This window comes from Vulpes lagopus, chromosome 8 (assembly GCF_018345385.1).
Source record: "Vulpes lagopus strain Blue_001 chromosome 8, ASM1834538v1, whole genome shotgun sequence".
Lineage (NCBI taxonomy): Eukaryota > Metazoa > Chordata > Mammalia > Carnivora > Canidae > Vulpes > Vulpes lagopus.
In genome coordinates this window covers 130,453,048-130,471,271 of record NC_054831.1, presented here as the reverse complement: position 1 = coordinate 130,471,271, position 18,224 = coordinate 130,453,048, and the positions used below count along the sequence as shown (strand labels likewise).

The 18,224-nt window shown below is 51.3% G+C and overlaps 1 protein-coding gene across 5 annotated transcripts in view; it reads right to left on the bottom strand.

Moving 5' to 3' along the window:
- Positions 1-18,224, bottom strand: part of SPATA21 (spermatogenesis associated 21) — a 27,301-nt gene extending 9,077 nt beyond the window's left edge. For 2 of the 5 annotated variants that reach the window (XM_041766084.1, XM_041766088.1), the window contains exons 1-11: positions 17,989-18,224; positions 17,764-17,891; positions 15,933-16,084; positions 13,501-13,693; positions 10,844-11,142; positions 10,433-10,481; positions 9,184-9,545; positions 8,738-8,829; positions 6,807-6,944; positions 4,417-4,488; positions 4,184-4,301 (exon numbers count right to left, since the gene is read on the bottom strand). In XM_041766084.1, the coding sequence (XP_041622018.1) occupies positions 4,184-4,301; positions 4,417-4,488; positions 6,807-6,944; positions 8,738-8,829; positions 9,184-9,545; positions 10,433-10,481; positions 10,844-11,142; positions 13,501-13,693; positions 15,933-16,084; positions 17,764-17,891; positions 17,989-18,100 (1,715 nt within the window). In that variant the 5' untranslated portion in view covers positions 18,101-18,224. The remainder of the gene's footprint in view (positions 1-4,183; positions 4,302-4,416; positions 4,489-6,806; positions 6,945-8,737; positions 8,830-9,183; positions 9,546-10,432; positions 10,482-10,843; positions 11,143-13,500; positions 13,694-15,932; positions 16,085-17,763; positions 17,892-17,988) is intronic. The other 3 variants (XM_041766085.1, XM_041766087.1, XM_041766086.1) reach the window with 3 other exon arrangements.

Sequence of the window (18,224 nt, the reverse complement as noted above, 5' to 3'; positions counted from 1 at the left end):
TATTTTTATTTTTTTAAGCTAGGCTTTTAATATATGACATTCATAGGAAAGTTTCAGGTAGTGGGGAAATGAAGGAGTTCAGGGGATTCCACTGCAAAACAGGGCACTTGGACATGTGGTTATTTTAGTTAAAAGCACTTGAGGGGCACCTGGGTGACTTAGTTGGTTAAATGACTGAGTGATAGCCCATCGCTTCAAGAACAACTGATAGCATTTGTTGATAAAATTAAAGCTTTCAAGAAAAAGTTAGAATTTTGGGAAACTTAAATCCATTAACATGGTCGTGTACATGTCAGACAGAATAGCATTTGGCAGTGAAAATGAATGAATTATAGCCACACACAACAATTCTAATACTTAGACTTTTCTGATATTAGTGGTGATATTAATTAAAATATAATATCACAGTGTATATATATATATACTAGCAAATATATATTTATTAATTAAAATGAAACATGTCAACATTTAGAAGATATGCAATACTTTCCAAATGCCCAGTGCATGTTACAAAAACTCAAAGAGCCATTCAAACTACAAGACAGACGAGTGGATTCCTTCATTTAAGTACAGGGACTTCCAGCTAGCAGTCCATAGAGCATGCTGCTCTTGATCTCAGGATCGAGAGTTTGAGCCCCATGTCGGGTGTAGAGAGTGCTTTAAAAAAAATTCATTTATTTATTCGTGAGAGACACAGAGAGAGGCAGAGACACAGGCAGAGGGAGAAACAGGCTCCATGCAGGAAGCCTGATGTGGGACTCGATCCCAGGACCCCGGGATCATGCCCTGAGCCAAAGGCAGATGCTCAACCACTGAGCCACCTAGGTGGCCCCTTGAGAGTGATTAAATAAATAGACTTTAAAAATATGGAAGAGTATAGGGGCACTTGGGTGGCTCAGTCTGTTGAGCAACTGACTTGGTTTCGGCTCAGGTCATGATCTCAGAGTCATGAGATCAAGCCGCGCATCGGGCTCCTTGCTCAGCATGGAGTCTGCTTGGGATTCTTTGCTCCTTCCCCTCCCTCCCCTCTGCTCCTCTCCATGCCCTCCTTCTCTAAAAATAAATAAAGAAAATCTTTAAAAAATAAAATAAAAATGTACCAAAAGTTCATTGATTTGGTCTCTGATTCTACATCTTAACCATATAAGGCTCTACCACTTATCAAGTCTGATGTAATATCAAAGAAAAAAATCCACACGATATGTAGGTATAAATGAAAAGGCTAGTAAAATACTTCCTCATCCTGTGATTTATTTGTGCGGCCAGAGTTCTGTATACACTTCAAGCACAGCAACGTATTGCAACAGATTGAATGCAAAGCAAATATGAGACGGAAAACCGTCTTCTTTTCTGCCAGACTCTGAAGAGATCTGCAATATTGTGTGACAATGCCATTTGTCTGGGTGGCTCAGTGGTTGAATGTCGGCCTTCGGCTCAGGCTGTGATCCCATGGTCCTGGGATCGAGCCCCATGTCGTCGGGTTCCCCTGCTCCGTGGGGAGCCTGCTTCTCCCTCTCGCTCTGCCCCTCCGCCTGCTCATGCACACATGAGTCCTCTATCTCTCTCCAATAAATAAAATCTTTTTTTAAAAGGGGTGTTGGCCATAGAGTTTAAAAACTACAGCTCTGGAGAAACTCTTGCCCATGTGTCCCAGGAGACATATATGAGAATATTCACACTGTCTCTACCACAGCTGGAAACTGAGCGCAGCCCTAACGCCTATCAGCAAAATGAATAAGCATATTGTGATACAGTCGCACGTAATAGTACGGAGCAGCGAGAAGGACAAATGATCAATAATTACCCACAAGAACGTGAAGAGATCACAAATGCATAACGTGGAGGAGAACCAACAGGTAACAAAAGACTACAGTAGGAGTCCGCTCATATAAAGTTTATGAAAAGCTGAACAATGAAGTGTTCAGGAGTACAAACAAGTGGGAGAAAAGAGCAGAAAGCGCCACTCCATGTCTCATAGGAATGGTGGGATTGTAAAATGGTACAACCACTGGGGGAAAAAATCTGGCGAGTTCTCCGAAGTAAAATGCACCTGCCTGCAATTCCCTTCTGCATATTCAGCCAAGAGAAACAAACGGATGTGTCCACCCAAGGACTTGTACAAAAAATGTTAGTGGCAGTTTTATTCATTATAAGCCCCCCCTGGGGACCGCTGAGAAACCCATCAGTAAAGGGATGGATGAATCAACCGTGGGAGGTCCGTGGGTGGAACACCACTTGGCAATAGAAAGGGGTGGACAGGGGATCCCTGAGTGGCTCAGTGGTTTGGTGCCTGCCTTTGGCCCAGGGCACAATCCTGGAGACCCAGGATCGAGTCCCACGTCGGGCTCCCTGCATGGAGCCTGCCTGTGTCTCTGCCTCTCTCTTTTTTCTCTGTGTCTCTTGTGAATAAATAAATAAAATCTTAGAAAGAAAGGAAGAAAGGAAGAAAGGAAGAAAGAAAGAAAGAAAGAAAGGGGTGAACACTGACATCCACAACGACATGGACAAGTGGAGAAGCTGACACTGGGCGCTTCCATCCGTGTGAGGTTGCCAAAAGGGAAAACCAATCCGTGATGGAAAACAACCAGGAGAGTGATTGCCTCGCAGGGGTGGGTTCGGAGACCGACTGGCAAGGATCCTGAGGGGCACTTTCAGGAGTGATGGTAAAGTTCTACATAACTTGAGAGGGGGGTTCAGGTTGCTCGGGTGTGAGCATTTGCTGAGAGTCACACGCTAGTGATGTGTGTGTTTCACCTGTATGTAAATTATACCTCAAATAATGAAAAAAGAAAGCCCTAAAAAAGCAACGATCTTTAGTCATTGATACGTATGCTCAAGTATTTAGAGAATACTGAAGATCATTTATCTTGAAATGAATAAAAAATTACCCAAATGGGTTGATGAATAGAGGGATGGGTAGATAAAACAAGCACGGGAGAAAGGCAACGGTGGAATCTAGGCGGTGCGTATATAAACGTTCACTGTGAAATTCTCTTCATTTTGCTGTGTATTTGAAATTTTCAGTAAACAAAGGGAAAAAAAAAAACAAGCAGTGAAAATTTAAAACAGAAAGCAAGAGAGTAATGGTTAGTTCTTATTTGGGGAGAGACTCCTTTGTGATTGGGGGAGGGCACACAGGGCTTCGATGTTATTGGAAATGATCTATTTTTAAAGACTTTTTTTTTTTTTTATTTCAGAGAGAGAGAGCGCGTGCAAGCATGAGCAGGGGGAGGGCCGGACTGAGGGAGAAGCAGATTCCCCACCGAGCAGGGACCCTGATGAGGGACTCGATCCCAGGACTCTGGGATCCTGACCTGAGCCGAAGGCAGATGCTTAACTGACTGAGCCACCCGGGAGTCCCAGAAATGATCTATTTGTAAACTGGGGAAATGGACACATGGGGAATTTGTTTTGTTGTTTTTAAAATTATACATTTATGTTCTTCAGAATCATATATATTTAGAGTGATTTACAGATGGTGGGAGGAAAAAAGACCTTTTGTCTTGGGATTGCCAAGGTGATGTTGCTGAAATAGCCTGCTCTCTTTCCCCCTCCTCTGGCCCCATGCGGACGAGGCCTGGTCTCAGTGGCAGGGACAAGCCTCTATGTGACACACAGAGAGACCCGCTGGGCCATTTTGCCAGCACGCTTTGCTTTTAGCCCTGGAGTGCTGATGTCCCTTTTGTATGTAGCTATACCTTCCTTAGCTGAACCACTACCACCACCCCAGCCCACTCTGGAGACATGCGGAGGCTTCCATCCCCAGTGCTCTCTGGCCCCAGGCAGTCTCCACCTCTCCTGTTCTGGGATGCTGTGTGGGGTACCGCAAGAAAGAATTCCTCTTATTGCTGAATCTGTTCGACTAGAGGGGTAGGAGCATGGGGCTGACGGTTGGCATCCTTCCCACTGTGAGAAGAGCCTAGCTGAGCTTGAAGCCAGGGTACAGAGATGAGCAGGAGAGATAGCCTTCCTGGTATCATCTGATCTCCTGGATCCAGCCATTCTTGCAGCCATGATCGGTTATGTGAGCCAATATAGTCCCTTTTTGCTTAAACCAGTTTTATGTGGATGTTTTTCACTTGCAACTAAGAGTCCTAACTCTCAAAGTTCCTCAGCTGCCCAAAATACTAGGAGCCATTTCTGTGTCTGCAACCCTCCACCCCCAACCACCAGCCCCACTCACTTGGTGATCTCCTCTAAGGCTGTCTCAGGTAAGGCCAGCATCTCCACCAGCAGGGACAGGATCTCAAAGAATAGGGTGTGGGGGTTCGGGGGAGCCATGTCCGCCAGGGCGTTCTGTTCTGGGGACATGGGATGATGTCTGCAATTACCATTTGGTAGTTCCAGAGGCCCACTGTCCACCAGCCACCAAGCTCCTCACCAAGCTCCCCTTCCTCTGGGCTTGTCTCTACTCACCCACGGAGCAGAAGAAGCGCCTGGTGTCTGTCAGCACAGCCAGGAAGTCCTTGAAGCCTACACGACCATCTCCTGCAGAGGCCAGAGGTAGAACAGTGGGCAGGGGCCTTCCAGCGTGGGCCCAGGCATTGCAGCCTGGGCACGATTATTATCATTTACTCAATGGGTTTGGTTATAAAACGCACAGGAGACACGTATGCACCACGTATACAGCACACATTCAGTGCAGCAAGTGCAGTGCACACTGAAAAGTAGAAGGTGAAAATTAAAATCTCCAGTGTTGGAAGCTCCCAGATCCTAGAGGCAGCAGCATGGGCTCACATCCCTGGTCCTTCACTTACTATCCATGAGACCTTGGCAAAGCCCCAAACCCTCCTAGGCCTTAACTTTCTCATCTATAGGGGAGGATAACCATTACTTATCTCATGGGAGATCGAACGAAGCAAAGTGCTTAGAACAGGGCTGTGTGTATTATACAAGTTCACTAAATGTCATTAACTGTTATTATTACAAGTGCTAGTCACTGCATGAGAATTCTATACCCACAAGATTCCCACCTCGGCCTTCCAGGCCCTTCAGGACCTGCTCCATTACCTGTCTCCAGTCTCACCTGGGGCCAAGCACCCCCAGCATAGATCTCTTCTTCCACTGGGGCCATGTTCCCTGCTCTGGGCCTTTGCACATGCTGCTTCTTCCTAGAATCCTCTCCACTGCCCTCCAACCCTTTAGTCAACATCCTATGCATGCTTCTGCTTGACCGTCCCTGCCCCAGAGACGTCAGATCTGACCGGGTCAGCTGCCCACTACACACTCATAAAACCCTGTATTTCAACCACAACTCATAAGGTCTGGAATTTAATGGAGGCGCCGGAAGGCAGGGACTGGGTCTGTTTGGTTCTGCACTATTGTCCTCAGGGCTTAAGACGGGAAGATCTTGGGGGAGCCTGGTGGAACACGTGACTCTTGATCTCAGGGTTGTGATTTTAAGCCCCACGTTGGGGGTAGAGATTACTTAAATAAATAAAATATTTATTTATTTATTTATTTATTTATTTATTCATTTATTTATTTATTTTTTAAATAAAACTTTTAATACAAGATGGGTAAGTCAGGGCTCCTGGGTGGCTCAGTGGTTGAGCATCTGCCCTTGGGTCAGGTCATGACCCCAGGGTCCTGAGATGGAGTCCACCATCAGGCTCCCCGCAGGGAGCCTGCTTCTCCCTCTGCCTCTCTCTGTGTCTCTCATGAATAAATAAATAAAATCTTAAAAAGAAAAAAAAAGACAAGTAAGTCTCAGCAGATGCTTTCTGAACTACTAGACAGATGAATGGTCTCTAATCACCCTCTGGAGGTGCCTCTTATCCCCATGTCACAGATGGAGCCTAAGGCACAGAGAAAAGCAAGCTGTTGCCGAGAGTCACATAGGGGCAGAGCTGGGCTCAATTTCGGGCTGTGTGTGTGGATTCGCCCCCGTGCAGTGATGGAGTGTGCCCAGGCCCCTATAGCCCCACTGCTCCCCATGCCCTGTCCAGCCAACCAAACCACATGGGGTTCCTCTCACGCTGCATTCTCTTCCCTTTGTGTATTTTATTTCTAGCAAGAGGAATGCCCTTCTTCCTTCGGTCCCTGCCTAATAAATATTTAAGCTTTCACGATTTGGCTCAAGCACCACCTCCTCCAGGAAGCCTTCCTTCCTGATCCCTGCCTCCAAGCCACCTTAAGCACTGCTTCCTTTGGTGACTCTCACTCCTGTGTCGCTATGTGAGCATCTCAAATGCAGGTCTCCTGGGTCTTACATATCTCTCCATTCTCAGTGCCCAGCACAGAAATGTGCAAACAGTGGGCATTTAATAAATATTTACTGATGAATAATACTAGCAGCTCAGTGTCTCCTGGACACATTCTGTGCACCAGGCATTGAGCTCAAAGCTCTGCCTGGATTATCTCTTTTGCTTTGCAGCAGCCTGGTGAGATGGATACTGCTCTCAGCCCCATTGTACAGAAACTGAGGCTTGGTGGACTTCAGTGACTTGTCCCATGTCACACAGCTGGTTAAATGAGTGACCGAGTCATGGGAGAATGTCCTGTGGAGCACACACGCAGGCCTAGAAGGGAGGGATCTCAGAGATCACCTACATCCTAGGGTCAAGAGGTAGGTCACTGTCATCTCTGAATCCCCAGCAGCTGGCACTGAGTAGGCGCTCAGAGAGCATTAACTTTGGGGGCCGGGACCAGCTACATCGTTTGTGGGTGCCGGTGCAAAATGGACACGCAGGATGGGGCCCCTCACTCAAAAATTTATGAAAAATCTCCAGACCGCAACAGTAGAGCATCAAACCACACCTTGCTGGCCCCGCCCGGGACTCCGGAGGACACCTCGCCCCACTCACCATCAACATCAGCACTCATCAGGGCGTCCTCTACTTGAGCCGGCGTCAGGGAGATGCCCACCAGCAGCAGGATGTTCCCCAGGCTCTGTGCATCCACCTCGCCGTGGCCATTGAAGATCTCAAAGTAACTGCGGAAGGCTGGGGCGGACAGCGGGGTCACGTGAGGTGAGGACACGCCTGGTTCCCGCCTCATCCATCCCGCCCCTTCCAACCCCCCTCCTGTCCTGCATCCTGTACCCCCATGGCTGGGTAGAGGGGCACAGGCAACTACGAGAGTGGCAGTGGAAGGCGCAGTCACACTCGCTCACTCCGCTCTATTCCAGGGTCAGGCCAAGGGTTCAGCAGGTGTGCAAAAGCTAAGCTCGTTAGTGACCTTCACTTTGTGCCAGGAGCACACCCACGTTAGGGCACCCCTACCACGTGCCAGGCACTGTGCTAGGCTCTCTAGAGCCACGTGTTCCTTTAATTCTTCCAACAGCCTCGTGGGAGCGGAATGCTTGTTCCCATGGCCATGGTAGGGAAACTGAGGCTTACAGCATGCCACCGAAGTTCTTCTGTTGAAGCCCTAACCGCCAGTACCTTAGGGTGTGACTGCGTTTAGTGACAAGGCCTTTAAGGAGGTGGTTAAGTTAAAATGAGACAGTAACGTGGGCCCTAACCCAATCTGACTGGGGTCCTTATAAGAAAAGGACATGTGGAAACACAAGAGACACCCGGGATGTGTGTGCGCAGAGGAAAGTCCACGTGAGGACACAGGAGAAGGCGGCCACTTGCAGGCCGAGGGGAGAGGCCTCAGGAGAAACCAAATCTGCTGACACCCTGATCTGAGGCCTGTGACCTCCTGATCTGTGTGATGCTCCACTACGGCCGCGCAAGCCGACCTTTCACAACTGCCACGGGCAAGTCACCGTACATCTCTGAGCCTCGATTTTCTTATCTGTGAGAGGGGCAGAGCAGTCCATCCTCCGAGAGCAGTTGTGTTAATTCAGTGCCTGGCACGTGATAGCTCCCTGACACACAGAACTGAAATGGGGAGGGGAAGGGGGACTAGGGTCTAGGGTTGGGGGCAGTGGGGACCCACCAAGGGCAGGCAAAAGGGAAAGAACAGAATGGTTCTTAAACTCAGATGTGACCGTAGTGCTTGGTGGTTTGGGCCATCAGAGCAGGGCAGCCGGAGGGGGCTGACGGTCGGTCGTGGTGGGAACCCCGCGTCGTTGCGCCACAGAAGCATGTTGCCCGTGAACTCTGCTCTAGGGTGTGGGGCAGAAGGGCCTCTCCGAAAATGGCTAGAGAGTTGGAATGCTAAAGGAGCGAGGAGGGGGTCATGGGGAGCCAGAGAGCGCATTCAGGAAGTCAGAAGAAGGGGCCAGTGGAGAGGCACAGATCTGGGGGAGGAGTGAAGGGCGGAGGGAGGACAGACGCGGATCTGCGGGGCCTGGGCTGGGGCTCAGAGCTCCCTCCTCCTCCTCCTCCTCCTGGGGGCAAGTGGGGTCCTGTGGCCCAGCGCCAAGAACGATGGAGACGAAGGGCACAGAGTCTCCCCCAGGCGGTTGTTCAGAACTTTAGCATTTTTTGGAGGGCGTGGGGAGGTTGCCGTGGGAAATGGGACTTGTCCAGGGTCCCCTTGTCTTGTCACACCGTGAGGGATGGTCTGGGGCAGCCTGGGAGCCCCAGAGCCCTGCCTCCCCCCTCCAAGCCGCCTCCAGAGGCCACAGGGGTGAGTGGGCTTGGGTTGCAGGAGCCTGAAATGCCTCCGAAACATAAAGAAGTTTGCAGGACCCGCTCCACTTACTCGGAGAGGTGGCTCTGGACCTGGAAGAGGATTGGACCCCAGGGAGAGGGCCCAGGGTTCGCTCTGGCTCCCCCCGCCCCCGGCCGTGGCCCAGGGCTGTGGAGGGCATCGGGCTTCCCGGGCAGGCCTGCGCCCTCACCTTCCTCCTGCCTCACGGTGAGCTGCTCCTCGAGCCTCTCGTCCCAGGTCTGGTAGAGCGTGAAGAGGCCGCGCTCCTCCAGCTCCTGCCTGCTGAGGACAGGCCCGGGCACAGGGCACACATGCAGCCACCCCGCCCCGGCCCGGCCCGGCAGCCCCCAAGCGCGAGGAGAGGGCCAGGGGAAGGGGGGGCAGGGGAGGACCTGGCGGGGGGCTCCGGGAGGTCAGGGGGCCTCGGAGTGACCCTGGGGAGGACGAGGCAGGGGTCAGGGGACGTGAAGGGGAGGGACACGCCTTCGGGGAATTAGAAAGAGAAAAGCTGGCAGGGATGGGGAAAAGGAGCTACGTGGGGGGGGGGGACCCCGAGAGGGAACAGGTGCGGTGGCAGGGGCAAGAGTCTAGACGGGAGCCGCCAGGGACAGCGCGCCCTTTCGGGGTGGCCCCTACCGCGCCTTGGTGCCGGTCAGGCTCCTGTCCCCGCTCCAGGGCTCCGCTCTTCTCCAGCCCGTGTCCAGGCCTGCGACGGGGGACCCCCGGGGGACAGGCGCCCGGGCCCAGGAGGGAGCCATGGCAGGGGCCGAGGCCGGGCTCTGAGGCAGGGCTGGGGGCAGGCTCTGGGGGGCCGAGGTGGGCGCGGGGGTCAGGGTCCGCGGGGACCTCCGGGCCTTGGCCGCCCTCCGGCGGGTGGCCTCCTCCTCCTCCACTTGGAGCAAGCACTTCATGAAGCCCTGCCGGAGGTTCCCGAGGGTCTGGGCCCCTGCGGCCACCGTGGGCTCCGGAGGCCGCTTCTGCACTGGGTCCTTCACCTCCTGGGGACAGGACAGGGGGGCGGGTCCGGGAGGCCTCCAGCCACCAGACTGTCCCACAAAGCTTCCCCTGCCACTCGCTCTCCGCCGCAGCCTTGCACTGCCCCTCCTGTCTGGGCCCCCGGAGGATCCCCTGCAACCTCCCGTGCACCCGCCTGGGCTCTGCTGTCCCCCAGTGCCACGAGCCGGGGCCTCGAGTGGGTCACGGCCGCCCCATCACTCGTTTCCTTCACTGGGATCAGCACAGCCTCCGTGGCGTGTCCATACCGGCCGCTTGCCGCCTGACCAGAGGGTAAGCTTCACGGGGGCAGGACTCGTCTGCCTCTTCTATCCACGACTGTCCAGTGACAACACGCAGGAGGCACTTAATAAATGCCCACTGATTCACCTGACAAATCTGGCCACCTCCTGCGTCTGTCCCCCCTATTACAGGGGCAGATCATCTCCACCCACCTCCAGCCACCAAGCCAGGCCATGTAGACTCCTGTCCAGCCCTTCCTCCCAAGTCAGATGCAGCTCTTGCCTGTCGTGCTGTCCCTAAAGCACCCAGTTCTATCTTGTCCATCAGCATAAACACGTTATATTACCTTCCTTCTAAAAAAAAAAAATCTCCTCTGACAAACCCAGCTACCAGCCCAGGGTTCTGCTCCTCTTTCCAAGCTCCAGGGTATAAAGGGATCCTTTGCTCCTGACCCAAGATGCACACACATGTGTACATGCATGCACACGTGCAAGCACACACATGTGCACACTCACACAAGCACACAGGTGCATCCACATTCACACCTTCCCCAGCTGGACCCAAATACCACCCCCGTCCCACATCTGCCTCCCTCCTCACCCTGGTTCCAGACTCGCACCCTCCCCATCCCTACTCGGGCTCCACTTACCGGTGGAGGAACAGGCCTTGGTGCTGGCTCGGTCTCCACAGTCTTGACTCTAAAAAAGGGAGAGACCCCAGGCTGGCAGAGGGACAGCTCGAGGGTCGTCCTTTGCACCGACCTTCCCCCAGCACCCAGGACACTCAGGTCCACTATCCCAGCTTCATTCCTCCGGCCTTCTAATCTCAGAGGGGACCCTCATTCTCTCACATCCCCATGGTTAAAGTACAGGTTTGCAGAACAAAGAATTCTGGTATTAGAGCTATCATAGAGATGGGGAAACTGAGGCCCAGAAGGGCATGAGTGGTCCGTGGTCCTACATCAGGTCAGGAGCAATCAGGACTAGAATTCATCTCATCTATAACTTAATTGTTGGGTCAGGGAGTCGGGTAAGGGACAGCACCCCAGAGGATGACTTACCTTCCTTTGAGTGGCTCAGGTCCTGGTGTGGATGTCGAGAAGGAGTCGGCCGTGTTTTCTTCCGGAGCTGCCCTGTCCTTTAGGGGCATTGCCTCCTGGAGACTCTCCTTCTGTCCCCCTGGGCTAGGCTCTAGTAGAGCCTCCTGTGGCCTGATGTGTGGGGTGTCCACCCTCTTGGGGAGCTTGCCTCCAGGCCGCTGCCCACAGCTGTCCAAGATACAAGAGGTCTCCACTGGCTGCACTATGTCTGGCTCGTTAGCTGCCTGCTGACCTGGGCTGGGCTGACATGCTGGGTCCTGCTGAGGACAGGACACCAAAATGAGGAGCCTGGATCCTGGCTCCCAGGTGAGCCTCAACACTCACCGGCAGACCAGTTATCCCAGGCTTACTGTGAGCCAGGCACTGCAAGCATCCTCTTACTGAGTGCTCTCAGCATCCCTAGAAGGCAGCACAGACCCTCGTTTTCAGGGACAAGGACGCTGAGGCCCACGGGAGTCACAGCCTACCCAAAGTCATAGTCCACACTGCTCTGCGGACACAGAAGTGGAGCTTGGAGGAAGTGAGGCGGTTCCCTTTAAATGGATTTCCTAACGGACAAAGTATAAGAATCCTTCATGGTGCTCCCTAAAAAGGGGTTATGTTACCTGATTTCAAGACTTATTTTGTTTTTTTTTTAAAGATTTTATTTATTTATTCATGAGAGACACACACACACACACACACACAGACGCAGAGACACAGGCAGAGGGAGAAGCAGGCTCCACGCAGGGAGCCCAACATGGGACATGTTCCCGGGTCCCCCAGGATCAGGCCCTGAGCTAAAGGCAGCGCCAAACCACTGAGCCACTCGGGCTGCCCTCAAGACTTATTTTAAAGCGACTTATCATCAAGACAGTGTGGTCCTGGAATAAAGATAAATAGATGCATGCAGAAATCAGCTCACACATACATGCTCAACACCTTTGATTTGCAACAAAGGTGTAAATTCAGTAGGAAATAGTCTTCAGCAAATAGTGCTAGAATGGTTGGATGGCCATGAGCCAAAACCTGAACCACGATCCAACATGCCATGCACAAAAATTAACTCTAGATGGATCATAAATTTATCTATTTAGTTATTCTATTTTATTTTTATAAGATTTTTATCTACATATTTGACAGAGAGAGAGCGTGCACAAGCAAGGGGAGCAGCAGAGGGAAAGGGAGAAGCAGACTCCCCACCGAGCAGAGCTCAACCCCAGGACCTTGAGATCATGACCTGAGCCAAAGGCAGATGTTTAATCGACTGAGCCACTTGGGCACCCCAAGATGGATCATAAATTTAAAGATTAAGCCTAAAATTATAAAACTTCTTGAAGAAAACATAGAAGAATGTCCGATGTGACCTTGGGTTCAGCAAAGACGTGCAAGAAATAACACCAAAAACTCGACCTCAGGGACGCCTGGGTGGCTCAGCAGTTGGGCGTCTGCCTTTGGCCCAGGGCATGATCCTGGATTCCCAGGATCGAGTCCCACGTCGGGCTCCTTGCATGGAGCCTGCTTCTCCCTCTGCCTGTGTCCCTGCCTCTCTTTGTGTCTCTCATGAATAAATAAATATAAAACCTTTAAAAAACCAAAAACAAAAACTCGAGCCCTAAAGAAAAGATTGATAAATTAGGCTTTAGTAAAATTCAGAATTCGTGTTCTTTGAAAATCACTATTAAGAGAAAGGAAAAGACAAGTCACAGGCTGGAGGAGAACATTCACCAATCACATATCTGACAAAGGACTTGTATTTAGAATATGTAAGAACCCCAACTCAATACTAAGAAGACAAAAAACTTGATTAAAAAAAAAAAAGGCAGAGAGTGAAAAGATGATCCATAAAATGGAAGCAAAAATGTGTGACTCATGTATTTCATTAGAGACTAGTATCCAGAATGTATAAAGAACTCTTAGAAAAGGACCAATCCAATTTAAACAATGAGCAAAGTATTTGAATAGACGTTTATCCAAAGAAGATATATAGATGGCCTATAAGTGCATTAAAAAATGTTCAGCATTGGGGCACCTGGGTGGTTCAGTAGGTTGGGCATCTGACTTCAGCTCGGGTCATGATCCTGGGGTCCTGCTCGAGCCCCACATCGGGCTCCCTGCATGGAGCCTGCTTCTCCCTCTCCCTGTGTCTCTGCCTCTCTCTCTCTGTGTCTCTCATGAATTAAATAAATAAAATCTTTTTAAAATAAATAAATAATTAATCTTAAAAAGAAAATGAGTAAAAAGGCATTTGTAGTCAAATAAGTTTTAAAAAGGCACCAAGCTCCAACCATCTCCGGCAAGGTCCCACATTGCTCAGCATCTAAGAAAGAGCTTCTAGAATATCCTAGTGTAAAGAAAACCCATTGAGCTTTGTTAAATCCAGCAGGACCCTATGTTTATTGTAACCAGAAGCCCTCAACTCCTCCCCGCCCCCAGCACCCATTGACATAGTTGCAAAGTCTTGCAATCAAGAACATCCAGAATGTCCCAGTGACCCACAGACACCCGACATTTGACGACACTTGACCTCTCCAGGGCGCGGAGAGAAATAGATGCAAGTGTACCGAAACGGGGGCTCTCTGTGTCCCCCGTGGGGCGGTCCTCCTGTGCCCTCCTGCCCACGTCTCCGTGGACATTACCTGGTGGCTCTGGAGGACCTGGCCCTTCACCGTCCCTGGGTTCTGCTGTCTCCCCTGCTGAGCCGCGGTTTGCTTCCTTTCAGGTGCTGCAGGGACCCTGGAAGGCAGCGCCCCCAGCTCACTTCTTGGCTTGACCTGCTCCCGGCCTGCTTGCAGCTCCCCGGGCCCTTCCCGGGGGGCTGACTGCTTCTTCCTGGGGAGGACAACAGAGTGACACCTCAGCTCCTGGATTGGGCCACGGTTTTATATTCTTAAACTCCTAAGTGGTTCCCCAGAGCGCCTGTGCAGGACTAGACACGCCACAGGGGCAGACTTAAGGCCGGAGAGGATGAGTGAAGGACTGACGCGAATTCCCCAAATCCCACACACTGTGATGTCAATGTTTAGGGGAGTTAGGACTTTATTATTACTATTGTTGTTGTTGTTTAGAAAAAAGGAAAAATCAGGGGCACCTGGCTGGCTGGATCGGTAGAAAATGTGACTCTTGATCTCAGGGTTGTGGTTTGAGCTCCATGTTGGGTATAGAGACTACTTCAAAATAAATCTTGGGGCACCTGTGGGGGGGCTCAGTTGGTTAAGCATCTGACTTGGTTTCAGCTCAGGTCATGATCTCAGGGTCATGGGATCAAGCCCTACATCAGGCTCCGCACTCAACAGAGAATCTGCTTGAAATTCTCACTCTCCCCCTCCCCCCACTGCGTGTTCTCTCTCTCTCTCTCTCTCTCTCTCTCTCTCTCTCAAATAAAGAAATAAATGAAAAGAAAAGAAAAGAAAAGAAAAGAAAAGAAAAGAAAAGAAAAGAAAAGAAAGTGGGCAGCCCAGGTGGCTCAGTGGTTTAGCGCCACCTTCGGCCCAGGGCATGATCCTGGAGACCCAGGATCGAGTACCACATCGGGCTCCCTGCATGGAGCCTGCTTCTCCCTCTGCCTGTGTCTCTACCTCTCTCTCTCTGTTTCTCATGAATAAATAAATAAAATCTTAAAAAAAAAAAAAGAAAGAAAAATCAGAGAGAACTGGGTTACACAGAAGTTGAGAGACTTGAAGACAAGACTTGAGCTTACGGTCACAAGGCTACAGGTGACAGCTCAGGATTTGAATCTGCCACTCAGATCTCACTTTCATGTCTGGGTTCTGGAGTACCTCCCCCAGGCTTCTTCCTATGGATGTGCATATATATTTGTCGTGGGGACTTATTTCATTACCATCTTGAAATATTTGCTTAATTTTACATAGATACAATTATATTGCATACATAGATTTGCAATCTTTCTTTAATGATCGTTACAACATAAATGTTTTCCCTGCCAAAAAGTCTTTCATAAACATGCTTTTTAAGTGAAAGTATAAAATTCCATATTTTATTTTATTTACTTGTTTTTTTTTTTTTTTAAGTAATCTCTATATCCAACATGGGGCTTGAACTCACAACCCTGAGATCAAGAGTCATACACCTCACTGACTGAGCCGGCCAGGGGGCCCCCAAATTCTATATTTTATAGATAAGCATACTTGACTTTACCATTCCTCTATTGCGGGTATTTAAGGCATACTGGCATTTCCAAGTTTTTAGTATTGAAAATGACACGATAGTGAAAAAGCTTGCATAAAACTTTGCCTGAATCTCCAATTATTTCCTTTAGGTATATTTCTAGAAATAGATAAAAGTAAAGGCATTTAAAAAATATTCTATTTATTTATTCATGAGAGAGAGGCAGAGACACAGGCAGAGGGAGAAGCAGGCCCCATGCAGGGAGCCTGATGTGGGACTTGATCCCGGGTCTCCAGGATCACGTCCTGGGCCAAAGGCAGCACTAAACCGCGGATCCACCTGGGCTGCCTAGTAAAGGCATTTTTAAAAGAGATTTTATTTATTTATTCATGTGAGAGAGAGAGAGAGGCAGAGACACAGGCAGAGGGAGAAGCAGGCTCCCTGTGGGGAGCCCTATGGGGGACTCGATCCTAGGACCCCGGGGTCACACCCTGAGCCGAAGGCAGACGCTCAACCACTGAGCCACCCCGGTGGCCCTTAAAACTAAAATCTTAAAAAAAAATTAAAAAGATTTACATTCTCACTATAGACAAGTCAAAAAAATATACAGCATTTAGAAAACAGTAACAATAATGCCACGTAAATGTGTTTCTGCCTCTCTTTTGCACATTCTTCCATTGATTCAGTGAACACGTATTTACTGAGCATCTGCTGTGTGCCAGGCTCGGTCCCAGGCAGGAGGGATTGGGGCTGAGCAGGACACATAAAAGAAGCCTTGGGACAGTGGGGGAGGGGGAAGGTTCCAGGAATAATTACAAAGCGTGGTTTGTGCTGCACGACAGAGAAGCAAGGGCGCTCTGGCAGGGACTCCTGCCTCGTCCCTGTCCCCCACGTGACTCGCAGAGATCTCTCCCGGACCTTCTCCAAGAAGTCCCCAGCTCACCCTGGTCCTGCCGGACGCATCTGCTCCCGGGGCCTGAGCTCCAGAGGCCCGTCCTCCGAGGATTCCCTGGGTCTGGGCCCCTTCGCTGGCCCTCCTGGGGCTGATGAGGGCTGCTTCCCACTGTCCACCCCTGCAACATCTGCAAACGCAACCTGCAACAGAGATGTTCAGGGCGCTGGGCCCAGGGCTGGCCACATGCACCCACTTGGGAGGGCTCCTCCCTCCCCCTGGGCATCGTCCTGGCCTCGGGGCCAGAGAGATCCTGTGCCTGTGCCATTGACTGGACAATGGTGGCGAGGAGGAGACAGGGGCGCCCCCGGAGGGAGCGGCCGGGCCCAGACGCTGTCACTTGGCACTAACGTCTCCAGCACAGACTTGAGGTCCGGAGTAGCCCCCGAGCCAAGGGGGCTCCCTGAGTCAGCCTGCTTGAGCCCCCCGAAGGACAGCAAGACCCTGAGAGGACCCAAGAGAGGCGTCCACGATTTCCGCCACTTCAGAGCCCAGGCCCTGGACCTGGGTTTTGATTCCCATCCTGGCCGGTCAGTTTCGAGTTGAAACCCGAGGACTGGGAGCTAGGCCCGAGCCTCACCGAGTCAGCGACTCCGGATGACCTGGCTCCATCGCCCGATGATGACGGCTGGCACACCAGATTGTGCCGAAAGCCAACACTAAGGTCACCTGTGCTCACGCCTACAGGGACCGAACCCAGCTGGTCCTCGCCAGGACACATCCAAGACGATGGGGTTCCAAGGGGTGCAGTGGCCAGTGCCCAAGGTCATATGGATGGTGGCACAACGGGACTGAGACCCATCCCATGATTTTGCTCGTTGAACCAATAATCAGGGGTAGAGGTGAAGGGAGCCTCCCCAGCCTCCTTCGGAGACCCCCGCGCCACCTTCAGATGCTCTCCCTGCCCCCAGGGGAAGCCATGACTCATAACAGAAGTTACAGGAAGAGGGCAATACTTTGGAACATTGACCTTTTTGTATGGTGACATTTTTGGCTCTGGGGAAACTAGATGGGAAGGAGGGCCTGGTCTGTGCTCTTCAGGTCATGCCACTTGGCACTTAGAAGGATGGATGGAAGGAGGCTGAGGGGTGTGACAACAGCTTTGGATGCAGGCTGGGGGCTGAGGGGGGGGGCACGGATGGAAGCCTGGGGCTGCTGCCGGGAGAATACGGGTTATAAGGGGTGGGAGGCCACGGAGGCACATAGTAGAGGAAGTAGGAATTCTTGCTTTTGTTCACGCAGCATCTATCCTCGTAAAAGCAGTCAGCATTTTATATGCGTGTGTGGTGGTGGGGTGCAGGAGGTTCAGTGAAGCCAACTGAGTGCCACCTCTGGCTCCGTTATATCAAGAGATCCAGGCCACTCTGCCGTGCCAGGGTGACTAATTCAGGGATGAACATGTGACCACGATCTGGGCCAATGACAGTGGTTCCAGAGACTTTTTTCCACTATTGCAAAAACACTTCCTTCCTGTTGAGGATGCTATTCCAGAGGATGTAAGATGAGAAGATTTAAGCCTGGAGTGGCCAGGGAAATCCTGCCATTTTTCAGGGCGAGCCTGCCGGGGAATGGCACATTGAAAGGTAGAGCCAAGAGGCACTCATTTAGCACCTTGATCCAGCCATACCTGAAGTCTACCGGTAGATTTGTCAGTGACCCAAGCTGAGATATTCTCATGCTCGGCTAGTCCAGTTTCGATTGGATTTCATGTCACTTATAACTGAGTCTTAATTAAAGCAGTTGGGGAGGAAATCTGGGTAGGGGTGGGGAAAGGGGCCTGCTGGGAATAGCAGGGTCAGAACATGAGGTGCGGGGCCCTTACCTGGCTGACTCCTGATATGGTGGGCTCAGCACCAGGCCTCTTGCTGGCGGTGTTCATCCCAGGACTTGGCTGGGCCCCAGGAGCCTTGATCCTTCCCTCCATGTACATCTGGGCTTTTCTGTTGTCTGCTGTGCCACAGCCAATGAGGGTACAGAGGGAGGGGCGTCAGTTGCTGTGGTCCCGCAGGAGAAATCCGATCACAGTTCCACCCAGCCCATTACCTACCTGAGTCCCTCGTCAGCAGCCCACGTGGAACCTGCGATACAGGGAGAGCCCGACTCAAGGGGAGAGTCAAGGCACCGGAGGGAATGCAGCATGACCAAAGAGCTGGCCACATGCCATTTACCCACAAATTCTTCTTCCTAATTCTTACAATGACTCCGAGGACAAGGAGGCGCTTGGGAAGCAAAGTGACTCACCCAGGGTCCAACACCAGCCGGGGCCACGGAGCAGGAATTCAA